The 13,156-nt window shown below is 41.3% G+C and overlaps 1 protein-coding gene across 5 annotated transcripts in view; it reads right to left on the bottom strand.

The window, feature by feature from the left end:
- Window positions 1-3,595: 3,595 nt before the first annotated feature.
- Window positions 3,596-13,156, bottom strand: part of LOC118227025 (myocyte-specific enhancer factor 2A-like) — a 125,073-nt gene continuing 115,512 nt past the window's right edge. For 3 of the 5 annotated variants that reach the window (XM_035417082.1, XM_035417084.1, XM_035417083.1), the window contains 3 exons: window positions 7,509-7,626; window positions 6,359-6,485; window positions 3,596-5,072 (listed from right to left, as the gene is read on the bottom strand). In XM_035417082.1, coding sequence (XP_035272973.1) covers window positions 4,706-5,072; window positions 6,359-6,485; window positions 7,509-7,626 — 612 coding nt within the window. In that variant the 3' untranslated portion in view covers window positions 3,596-4,705. The remainder of the gene's footprint in view (window positions 5,073-6,358; window positions 6,486-7,508; window positions 7,627-13,156) is intronic. The other 2 variants (XM_035417085.1, XM_035417086.1) reach the window with 1 other exon arrangement.

Genomic DNA, 13,156 nt, shown 5'->3' with positions numbered 1-13,156 from the left:
CTGAAGCCTACATAATTCTGCCATAGTAATCACATAGCACCTCATTCCCAGCCATGAGAGTGTATTACAGCTCATGACAAGGATCATATCATGTCACATCAGGGCACGTGTCAGTTCACACTTCCGGGGCCAAGCCATGCCATTCTCACCAGATGTGCTTGACCCATTAGGTCTCGTAGCTAATGAAGTGCTGGTGCATATTCCAAATATAAAGGTGTTGTATGTACTATAACAGGTGTTTTATTATGCTTATGAATGTGTAATGTTAGTGTAATGTTGGAATTATTATTGTTCAAGTGTTACCAAACTTTCTGACTGTATGAGCTTTTGCAAGGTCTATAACTCCCTGTCATTCTAGAGGTGTGTGCACATACGCAAAGTAAATGACAGCCACATGATGTTTGCCTAACAATGGCATAAACACTGTCAACGAACATGCATATTGTATGTATCTGTTCATCTGCTTTGTGTATAAGAAGTGAGAGCCTACAATGCACACAGTAAAAGCCAATATCTTTACTTGTGAATGCAGAATACAAATTTGTACAACAATCTCTAGCATATTTCTTTAAGTCATTCAATAAAAAGTTCACTATTATATTTATTGAATAATGAAGATAAAACAACACATTCAGGGAAACAAAACTCAGATTAACTTAAAATTCTCTCTTGATTTCTGAAACGCTTTGTTTCGTCTCCATGGCAACAAAGTCCAGCTTGTGCCGCCAAACGATTTGAGCTTCCAAACCGCAAACAGCTTCTCGAGTAAACTATTAACTACTAACAATTACCAAATACATAGTTCTGTTTATAAAAGCCATGACGCAATGCAGTGTACTCCTGCACAGCAAAGTGAGTAAGTTTGTTTTTTTTTTTCCTGCAAAGGTATTTTTCTTGTTTATTTCCATTTATCCCTTTCTTTCACATTCAAACAAATGTATCCCTGTTCAGTTCTCAGAAATAGCACGAAACTCCAGCAGCGACTATCAGCCTACACATTTTCTTCATATTCACTATGTATTTCTTGTGTGCACACCACTTAGTATGGACAGCATGGAGGATTGGTGGAGGATGGAATCGTAACTCATTCTTAGGGTGATTTCATTGGCTAGATCTGGGTCATAGGGTTATCGAGATGTTAATATGAGGTGCTCGATTTGTCCTGAAACAAGAATATACCAGTAACTCTTTGGAACAATGTTATTTTATTGAATTGTACATATAACAGGAGGAAAAATAAGTCCCTGATTCCAGATTGAGACATTATCCTGTTCTGCTTGTGTTACTGCTGTCACTATTTTAAATATTTTATTAATACCATTTTAATTATCACATTATTTATTATTGCTCTTTTTTTTTTAGCTGTTCACTAAAATTAAATGACTTGTGATTGCATTTTATTTTAGAACCACCTGGAACAAAGTACCAAACACAATGCCCTTGTATTAGCCTATTTCATTATGAACAGATGGTGAAGAAAATGATAAAACGTGTCTGGTGACTATTTACATGCTGGTACAATCCAGGTGTAAATGCTCTGAGCCAACAGTCAAAAACAGGGGGCAGGCGGGCCTGAACGCGAGCGTACCTGTACATGCGCTTGTGTGTGTGTGTGTGTGTATGTGTGCGTGTGTGTGTGCATGAGTGTGTACGTGTGAGTGTGTGTGTGAGTGAGTGTGTACGTGTGTGCGTGCGTGCGTGTGTGTATGTGTGAGTGTGTCTGCGTGTGTGAGTGAGTGTGTGCGTGAGTGTGTGTGTGAGTGAGCATGTAAGTGTGTGTGCGTGTGTATGTGTGTGAGTGTGTACGTGTGTGTGTGCGTGCGTGTGTGTGAGTGAGTGAGTGAGTCTGTGATCTCACAGTCATTGAGTGACAGAAAGGGGCTGAGGTTAGTGTTAACTCCGCTGTGCAGTGCAAACGCCTGTCCTTGTGTTCCTCAGAGTCCTGTCAGTTAGTGGAGTCAAGTGTCAGAACTTAAGGGCTAAGCGGGGTTATAACAGTCATAAGCAGAATTCATCACAGACTGTGCTGGCCTTTTAAAAAGAGGCTACGTAAGTAACCGTGAGCGTAAGCAGGCAAGCGCGCTGTGCAATGGCTCTAGCGTTAACCTTCGCAGCTTCTCTCTCTGTGGCATTGACAGGAGGCCGAGACTGCATAGGTCTTTATCAGCCAATCACCAGCTACACTGGCTTCAGGAATGGGGTGCAAGCGATGCCTATAGCATGGGTTAAGACATGGGGAAACAGACAGCAAATGCAAAGAAAGAGGTTTTTTTCTGTTATGGCTGAGCACCGTGTGTTAACTTATCACACAGCCTAGCAAGGAAATAACAAAGTCTGGAACATTTTAAAAAAGCTTCTGTTCTTTTATTCTGCTGGGCTGCTGATCCCTCTGACTGCCCTGCTGAATTGAGAGGGCAGGTACGATCCAAAAATGCGAATCACATGTTAAGGGCACGATATTCTTCCCTGTGGGCTTGGCATGGTTTGATATTAAATATGTGCAGCTGAACTCCGTAGAGCATTGCGGGCACCACCGTCTGGTGTCCAGTGTCAAAACACTTTCCCGCCTCCTGTGTCTGTTCTGAAGGGTTCAACCTGTCCCACTGTCAAAGTCTATTTCCATCCATTTTTAAAAGCTGGGAAAGCTCTCAGCACTTCCTAGACCTGTGGTCATATGCAACAGCATTTCTGAAATAATGTGCATGTGTGCACTCTTGGCTCACACACATCTTAAACAACTCACTAAGCTGTGCACCACTGGCTTTGAATTCCATTTGACTGAGGTATCTGATACACAGTTCTGAATGGGCGTGTGTGTCTGTGTGCACGTTAAATGATGTGTGGCCTACCGGTTTTAAAGATGGCAGTGCAGTCAGCAGCCGGGGGATTGCGGAATTCTGTCGGCTGAGAGACAGAATTCCTGTTCCAACTGGCGCCGTGTTTTGCGAAGCGTTACAGTTCTCCTTTACAGAAATATACAGTGAAGCTTAACCCTACAGCACCTCTATTATGATTTCATATGGACACAAATTCACTACCATTAAAGGGAGGACGACCCAGACGCTATCCTCTGAAAAATCTAACCATAGTTATTCCTTTTTAAAGAAAGTACAGCATATTTAACAAAATAGTCCATATCGACCAGTGAATACTCTACTTAGTAAGGACTTTGCCTTTTAAACTTGGCAGTAATCCACAAAAATATACTTTGTTTCTTTTATCTGGTGCAAGGTATAATACATACATACTTACACCAAAGGTGACATTATATATATATATATATATATATATATATATATATATAGTATAATATATTAAAGTTGCTATGTACAAAACAGAAAAAAATGTTTGGCTCAAATTTAAATTTATAAAGAGAAGGGCTCCTGTTCATGGCTTTAGGTATTGTTTCAATGTGTTGCTTGAATGTGATTTTATTGTTTGTGATAAAGCACAATGTAAAAATCAAATTAAAACAACAAACTTTTATAAAGAAATGATAAAAACCTATGCTTGAAGAAAAAATATTGAACATACAGCTTTGGCTTCCAATAAAAGGAATTGTTGATCTAATATTAGATACTTGGCCTTGACATAATTAATGGTTCAAATGGGTCAAAGGTTTATTACAAAAAATATATATATCAGCAGCGAATACTTTGCTTGGTTTTCAAAACACAAATTATTGGTATATTTTGAGTACAGAATAACTTTTACTAATATCTCCAATTATATATTAAATATACATTGTCTATTTTTCTTTTTCAATTGAATATCTATGTATATTTTTAATTAACTTAACTTCACGTTTGTGGTCAGCTCTTTTGCCTAGGACGGGAAAAAAAAATTATTTTTCTTTCAAGCAAAGATGAAACACCCATTTTGACTTATACTCAGAATGTGTAATTGAATGTAAATCTCACCCAGGAGATAACAGGAGGGGTCAAGGCTTCTAGAACTACTCAAACTCTACTTCAAGAACATTTCTTATGTTCTTAAAAATGTCACAACACAATCTGTGTTTTTAACCCTTGAAGGTATCAGATCACAAATATGTGATTACAGTGTCCTTGAAAATTCTAATTCTGATTTAACAATCCCTAATGGCAATTGAAAGCAATGGAATTCTAGAACACTGGCTGGTTTAGAGGTTGGGAGGTGGCCCTGATTACACCATGAAACCTCCTTCTGGGCATCGTGAGCTTCTGCTCTCCACCGGAGAACAAGCCTTCACTTCCTCTGTCTGAAATGTGCGTACAGGAAAAAAGAAGCAAATATAAGTGTAAGTGCCAGACTGGACAAGTGACTAAATAATCGATATTGTTTTGCATGTGGGTGAATTTGTGAATTTACTTTTAAAAATACACTGGACTGTTCCAAACTTGAACAGTTTGTATCTGAGTACCTCATGAAATTTGTTTCAGAGCATAATTCAGTCCTATTACTTTTTGTTTGTTTTTCCGTTTCTTAGTTATGTTTTTATTTGTGAAATATACGTAATTTAGATAGGCTTTAATCTTCCTCTGCCATTCTTGCTACTTACATAATGAAATAAAGTTAAATAATAACAATAATAATAATAATAATAATAATGAGATCTAGATGCTCCCGCCCCCCATAAACCCCACCCCACCTTCTCCCTTTCCTCAAATGGACTAGCTTGTAACAGGTGACAGGTGACAGGTGACAGAAGGTTGCCTGGGCAGTTCTATGTGACCCAGGCATCCATGCGCATGCGTTTGACAGATGGGCTGTCTCGGCCCTCAGTACCGCCCCCTGCTGGCTGGCCCAGCCCGAGCGGGGAGTGGAAATCGGTACGAGGATCCTCGCGGTCACTGCCATCATACGAGCTGCAGGACGAGCTCAGGCTGTCCGCGGGCGAGCGTCCCACTTCCTGCCGAGACGGGTGGGCGGAGGAGGAGGAGGACGGAGGGGGCGGGGCCTGCTGCTGCTGGTGCAGGAAGCCGGCGGGTGTGATTCGCTCCCTGGGCGGAGAGATGGGCTCAGACTTAATGCTGATGTTCTGATTGGTGTTTATGGAGAGGCTGGAACCCTGAGGTAAGTGACCACCACCTCTGCAGGGAGGAAAGGGAGAGAGAAAGAATGAGAGAGCAAGCAAGAGAGAGTGGGAGGGGAAGAGAGAAAGACAGAAGGAAAGATTAAGTAAGATTGTTCTTACTGTGATTGCGAAGCAACACACTATTGTTATCTAATAGTGAACTTCTATTATTTTTCCAAAATTTTGTCCACTATCTCCTTGGACTGATTTCGAGCTAGATGCATCAAATCAACTAAGCACTGTACAGCCTGGCCCCAGTTAGTGTGTTTGTATAGAATTCTTAATAGTTTCAGAGATATTTATTAAATTATTAAATAACAATTATTTAAAAAATTTCCCATAGAGGATGAATGGCAGAAATTTCAGAAAGTAATTTCCTTGAGATAGTAAATGATAAAGACATGAGCTTTGGCAGTATGGTCAAGTTGGCCACTAGGTGCCCCAAGCAGTCAGTAGGTGGCCCTATAATTAAAGATCCAAATTTAACACCTTTAAAAGTCAATAACTCCCACACCATAAGATTTATTTCCACAGAACTCGGTACACATGATCTCTTGAAGGAACTGTACAAATTTACAAAGTATTGCATAAGGTATAAAGTTTGAGGACTAATCAGCACCAGATTTACTGCATGGCTTCACTGGACCAATATACATACAGTATATGATATATAAACCAGTCCAATCTAATAAAAAATGGCCGCTATTGACCAATACACTTGAAAAAGGGTGTAGTCCATGGCGATATTGGTCGTAATACAGTTTGTGCTATGAAACCTGAAGTAAATGTAAAGACTCCCCATACGACAACTGAAGGGATTATTGAAATTGGCCAATAAAGACGCTACAAATGTATACTGTCTTGAAAACCAAGTGATTTAATTAAACAAAAATAGCTACACATGATTGTGGGACATGTATTAGTCAAAATATCAAGTTCTGTGGAAATCGGTTCAAGTGGGCATAGCTGCTTACACATGGATAAGTCCAACGGGGTGTGGTCGATTGCTACAAAACTCACTATGGTCATCTGAAACAGCATTGGAACTTACAGTATACGTCAGGAAATGCACCCGCCTAGTTTTATGCATCCTTTTTGTATTACAATTTCGCAATGCAAACAAGCAAACTGAAGTGAATTGAACTGAACTGAAATGAAATAGAAAGAGCACCAGAGACTGCTGACCATGCTTACACTCACAATATGCTTTACAGTTTCAGAGACCCCAAAATTCTGGACTTCCACTGGGGGCGGCAGGTGGATAGAGTTGTGGGAGGAGGGGTGGGTGCAGGTGCTACTCACACAAGCGAGCTGAGGGCAGCCTGCCCCAGCTGGTGCTGTTGCCATGCCGACATTGAGCCCAGAGAGAGGCCGCCGGGAGAGCTGAAGCCCTGGATGGAGGACAGCTCCGCGCTGCTCAGGGAGTAATCTGGAATACACAGGCAGAACACGGTCACCCCACGGTCACTCCAAACTCACTCCATTATCCCTCAGTGGTCAGCCCACGGTCACTCCAAACTCACTCCATTATCCCTCAGTGGTCAGCCCACGGTCACTCCAAACTCACTCCATTATCCCTCAGTGGTCACCCCACGGTCACTCCAAACTCACTCCATTATCCCTCAGTGGTCAGCCCACGGTCATCCCAGTCACTCAACAGTCACTGAATGTTAACCATGCCCAATGGTCACCTCACAGCAAAAAACTTACGTCCTCTACACAAACAGTGTTTGGATAGGGGTGTAGAAGCATCTTTTCACCAAGATGGAATGGCAGTAATCTAAACTTAAGATGTCAATTAATTTGTTTTCAGTTTGGACTGTTACCACATAAAGCTTTAACATATCATTGGAAACCATATTGCAGACTCGCTCTGCAATGACCACAGAATGCTGGGGGATTACATGTTCCTGTCTGAAAAATGAGGTCAGAGATTACTGTTGAGATGGCAGTAGCTCTGTGACTGTGCTAGCAATGCTAGGACACTCACATGGATTTGTCAACCTCCTATCACTTCTTTTTCTAATGTCATCCCCTTGTATTCAGGAGGTATAATGTCCACATTATTAGTGCGTTTCAAACATCATTTTTATCATCAACTACAAAATAAGAAATAACAATAAGAACTTAATTTAAGAAGAAATTAAGAAATATTCATTGTTCGTTTGCATTATCCAAGCTTTGATTTTCTGTGAGTATTTGAATATTTAAATGTTAATGTACATCCGTACCTCACAGTCAACCTACAGTCATTCCACAATCATCTGTCACTCTGCGGTTACCCAAAGCTCAACCTGCAGTCATTTCGCCGCCTCCTCATGGCCAGCTTGCGGTCACCCCATGGTCGGCACACAGTTTCACAGGTATGGTGGAAAGAGTGCTCACGAACAGTGGTATGGTGGGCGAAATGAGCGCTCGCTAGTGGAGGTATGGTAACGGAATGAGGACTCACCGGTGTTGTACGCAGTGGGCATGGCTGAGTATACCAGGCCTTGCGGGGGCAGGCTGGGCGTGGCCACTGAAACCACCGGCGTGGCCAGGGACTGGGAGCTGCTTATCCTCTGGGTGTTCTGCAATGAACAGAAGAGAGGGTCCAACACTGTGAGCCCACACACATGTGCACTTACACATGTGCACACACATGCACATGCAAAGACGCTCACACACATGTACATACATAAATACATTTGCGCATACACATGTGCACATACCGTATATGCACAAAAATGAACTCATGCTCACACGCGCGCACGCACACACATGCACACGCACACACACACACACACACACGCACTGCTATGCATACACACATGCTTACTAATTTTCTAGTTCTCTCTCTGGCTTTGTCTCTTTCTCGTTCACATACACATAATGGAGCAACCAAACATGGGATTACAGCATAATGGCTTCCAGAGCTAAAGTGTTCCAACACCATTTGAGCACAGCCTGTATAACGCATTACTTGATAATGAAATTACAGTCCATGAGAACTGTTAATTGTGTTAAGATATAGTTGTGCTAATATGAGCTCCATAATGTTGGGGACAAAGACATATTTTCTTTCTAGATTAGTTCTTCTAGACATATTTTCTTTCTTTCTCTGTCCTCCACAATTTCTAATTTGTAATTGTAAACAATTCACAGGTGGGTAAAATGCACATTCTCAGATTTTATTAAATGGCATTTTTATATGTTCTGATTTCACCATGTAGAAATTACAGCACTTTTTATACATAGCCCCCACTGCAAATTTTTCTAAATATGAGGGGCATAAAAGCAAAAAGCAGTCTGTCCAAGGACAGTCTTTGTCTTGGGGACCAGGAGTACAAGCCGGTCTTGCGAGTGTGTGTGATAACTTCCAGTGTTCCAATTCAAAAGCGAAGACAGATAAGATGGTAGCCTACCCAGCAGGGCTTTATAGATTAAAACAGCAGTAGTGATCACAGTCTCACAGAGGGCCAGCCAGCCTTTTCATAAAGACACTGATGTGAGCCAAATTTATCACCTGTAACTAATCTTTCAGCAGAGTGGTAAATGGCATCAAATGGCTTTAGAGTAGTAATGGATGTACTCCAGTAAATAATGTGTCCATAGTCTAAAACTGAGAGAAAAACTGCCTCAATTACTCTCTTTCAGAAAAAGGATATTGGAAAGGATATTTTATTTCTATAAAGAAAGCCCAATTTTGACCTTAATTTGCTAGCAGGATTATCTACATGAATGCTTGGGTTAAGTTTGTCATCTATCCAATGCCTAGATATGTATTTGTAATGGGGGACTCTCTCGATTGTAGTTCCATTTAAAGAATACATTTGGAAACAAAACTATAGTCAATTTTCTCACTCCAGAGAACAAAAATTTTGTTTCATCTGTGTTCAGAACAAGTTTACGATTAGCAAGATGCTCTTGAAGAGTAATGGAAGAATTTTGTAACTTGTTGGCAGCAGATGGTACGGATTCAGCACAACAATACAGAACAGAAGGCCGCAATATCCATTTAGTCGGACGTAACATTGGCATAATCGACTGAACTTAACATCACCGAAGCAAGGGGCAGGCCGAGGGCCAGAGATGATGCACTGTTTACCGGAATCCAGGAGAGTATCGACAAGAGTAACACAATTCTCCTTGAGTTTCTCGGATTGCTGAAGTCTGATGTCGTTTGAGCCCACATGGATAACTATAGTGGACGCAGAATGTTTTGGACTCAGGCACCTGGAAAGCAAAAAGTACGTGCTGGAGGGACCAAGATTTCCCAAACCACAGATGAGCCCACCGCAAGCACGGTGGGGACGGTCCTCACAAGTTGTCCACCTAGGCTGCTGGGATCCATTAGAGGAGCGAGGTACAGTGTTTAAGCGATTGACTTGCTCCCATAGCCTGAGTGTCCTTGGCCCAATAGGGAAGAGGAGAAAGAGAGGGTGCTTCACCCTGGCCAAGGGCCGGTGGACAGAGAGGTCTGGAAACATTTCGTTTCTCCAGTGCCTGATATCGGCTGTTAAGCTGAAGATCACTTGGCTGGAGGGAGAAGTGAGGAGCGCCTCCCAGCTCGATTTCCACCCCTACAGTCCACCCCTAGCCTACAGTCCAAGGCTGCACGCCAAGCGGTGTAGAGCATGCTGGGGTCTCGAGCCTCGCACCCCAGCTTAACTCCGCCGTGTGCGTCCACCTGAGCTGGGGCATCCTTAGGACTGGGCCATGGAGCGGTAGCCCCCAGCTTCAGCAAACGCCATGAGCCTCGACCACAAGGGAATCAACAGGCTGTTCATCTTCTCTGGTTTGATGCATCTGGCCTTCCAGTTCCAAGACAACTCGAGCAGCTACTAGCAGCCTCCTTCTCAATATCCTCAGCCTCCTTAAACTTTGTGGGGTAAGCTATTCAGACTTCAGCAGTTAATTATAAATAAACAAATAAACAATAAGCAAAACAAAGAGTATAAATTAATGATAAATAAGACATATATAAATAAAATGTCCATGTTGGGGAAAGTTTTTAAAGTAAAAAATAAAAGGACTAAAAATTAAAAATAAAAGCACACAATGGGGTAAACGAAAACATACTCAGAAATAAGATAGAAAATCAAAAAAATATAAAGCAGTTATATAATTAGATAAAATAAAATAGATTTATAAAAGCTTAGATAAAAACTTAAGTTTAAAGTGGGGAAATAAAAGCCTAAGTTTATAATTGATTTTAATTGTTTTAAAAAGCAAAACTCTCGAACTCTTGAGCTCTGTGATCTTCCACCACCTTAAAGCATCTTCCCACAAATCAATGCGACAGAGGGACATCACCTCATACTCCATTGTGTGTGTGGTGTGTGTGTGTGTGTGTGTGTGTGTGTTGTTTTTGTGTGTGTGTGTGTGTGTGTATGCGCACATATATACGAAAAAGGCTGACACCATGGTAGAAATTTAGTAACAGTCAAATGTTAGTTGCTATGATCTTAGTTTCCCCTGAAGTATGTGGTTCATTACTCAGAAACAAAGACCAAAGAACAATGAAGGGCTATCCATAATATTTATGGAAGTGACAATAAACACATTAGAACTGCATGACCTGAGTGTTATTCAAAAATGCAATAAAACTTGCGCAGATTTACTAGACTGCATGCTTGGCCCAGTAAAAATTAAAGGTCAGTTTGCATCTGATTTTTCCCAGAGACAGCCTGGAGAAGGAACAAAAAAAGCAGATGGGCTGTTTTTAGTGCAATCCTCTCCTTTGCCACTCACTGGTGCTGTTGCTTCATGAGAGAAAGCTATTCTTCCCTGGGTTAATTCTTTTGAATGCTAAAAGATTTAAGGGACACTGAGGTAAGACTGAAAGCAAAACTAATCTGAAAATATGCTTGAGCAGGGGGTTTTTTAACCCCCAATTAAACAACTATTTTATGCAATAGATATGTCCAGTAAAATCCCCAATGCATGAATAAAGAATGATATGTTTACAGAGGGGATTTCAAAACAGAGAGAATAATCTCAATGCTGAGATTATAGCTGGATAATAAATGTAGCTGCTGTTTAATATGGATTGTTTAAATCCAGTCTGTGCACTTAGATGACTGAAAAAAGACACCTCTGTCTCTGTCAGGAGCTATTAGAGAGATAGTTAATTCTTAGATTACAACTTTCAACAGAAGCACTCTTTCTCTGGTAATAAAACTCCCACTGACAAACCAAGAAAATTTCAAAGAAATAAAAACTGAAAATAGAGCACAGACCGGATTTTCAGACTGGACAGAGGGTTTAAACTGCTTGCTACCTTGGGAGGCGCACATGCACTGACGCGGTCAGTCAGTGGTCAGTCAGTGGTCAGTCAGGGGTCAGTCACAGCACACCAAAACCGAGCAGGACCAAGCAGCGGAGGGTTAGAGTGCCAACACCGAACCAGCTTCGGCCGCAGTTGAGGAATGGTCGGCCCGAACGAGGAGTTCTCAGAGACAACAGAGACCAGCAGAATCACTGCAGCCTCACAAATCCTGGCTCTTAAGGTCTAGCCACACAAACACCCTACATCTGTCTGGGTAGACAATTCTTTGCATTCCCTACCGACTGTAATTCCCCAGGTCATCACTGCAAAAGAGAACTGAGTTCTCAGTTGACCTACTTGGTTGAACAAAAAGAAGATATAATTTTAAAAAAACAGTTCTGTTGCAGCAGCAGCAGGGCTGGAATTCTCTTCTAAAACAGGACACTACTGAAAGCACTTATCTAACTACAATATAGAGTACAATCTTGGCATTTGCTAACTTCTCAGACTCTGGCTGTGTTACAGTGACCTCAGCTTAAAACAAGTCAGTCCTTAATGTGTTTGTTCGGATTCTGATATTCAGATAGGATCAATATATCAGCATTTCATCTCTCTTCACCTCTCAGAAGCGATCAGACAGTGGTGTGATGGGAGAGTGAGGCTTCATGAGATCAACAATGGGTGGAGCCACCACGTCCTATAAGTGGCTCGCTCATTTGGACCAATTATGACAATTCTGTAGAGAGCAAAATTATTCCATTGGTTTAAGTGAGTGATTGACAACCCATTATGGGTTCATGAAATGTCACTCTGCCAGCACTAATGTGGCCAGAATGTATTAAAGATCATCAGACTGACTACGTCTCAGTTATACGAAAGGTATGCATACACATTCTCACACACACGCACACACACACACATATGAATTCATGAACATGTGCTCTTTCACACAGAAACACAGAAACACACACTCTCTCTCACACACACACGCACACACACACACACAGGCACAAGTACACACAAGCACACAAATACCCCCACCCCCACCCCATGGTTTTCACATTCTGTAACCAAATGACATCATCCAGCCCAGTCTCTCCGTGGATGACATCATTCAGAATGAAGTCATCCACTTTATTTTATTTTATTTTTGTATCTACTTTTTACTGATTGTTCCTGAGCAGAACACTGCCAGTGCTAAAAAGCAGAATTACATCCTAAGTAAAGCTCACTGAACCGTGAGCACTCTCTGTGCACAAGATTTGTATTGTTTTTGCTCCGTTACGGCAGGTGAATGATGCCGCTCTTCACACACATGCCAATATGAAAGAGGACTCTGTCTCCGGCCGGATTAATTTATACCTGAACCGTAAAGTGGCCATAAAGCAGTAAAGAAATGATTATGTGAGTCTTGAGAGAGCAGAGAAATGTGGGCTGTCAGCGCTCCCCTTCCTAGCGGTAAGTAAACAAAGCTCCCTGCAAGACTTCTGACCCGTCAGGAAGTAGGCCGATCGGCAAGAGCCCAATACAATTTCTATCTGAAGTATCTTTTTTTAAATATAATATGATATATAGTTATATGGTGCCCTCCCTTGATAAAAAAATATGCAAAGAAGGATGTATAAAACAAGCAATACACATAATGAGTACTGTATTCTCAAATCTTATAATCTGTATCATATTATATTATACTAATACAATGCTCAGATTTTTGTTTCACAAGTATTTTTCTCATGAATGTCTGTCACAATTATTGAAACCCCTAATGATTTTTTAAAAATTCAACAAAACTAAATCTACATTGACATGCTACTTTATGTTCATTTCAGTCTTAGGGCACTGTACTGTTT

Source organism: Anguilla anguilla, chromosome 5 (assembly GCF_013347855.1).
Source record: "Anguilla anguilla isolate fAngAng1 chromosome 5, fAngAng1.pri, whole genome shotgun sequence".
Classification (NCBI taxonomy): Eukaryota; Metazoa; Chordata; class Actinopteri; order Anguilliformes; family Anguillidae; genus Anguilla; species Anguilla anguilla.
Note: the sequence above shows the minus strand (reverse complement) of the source record. Positions and strands in the feature narration are given on the sequence as shown.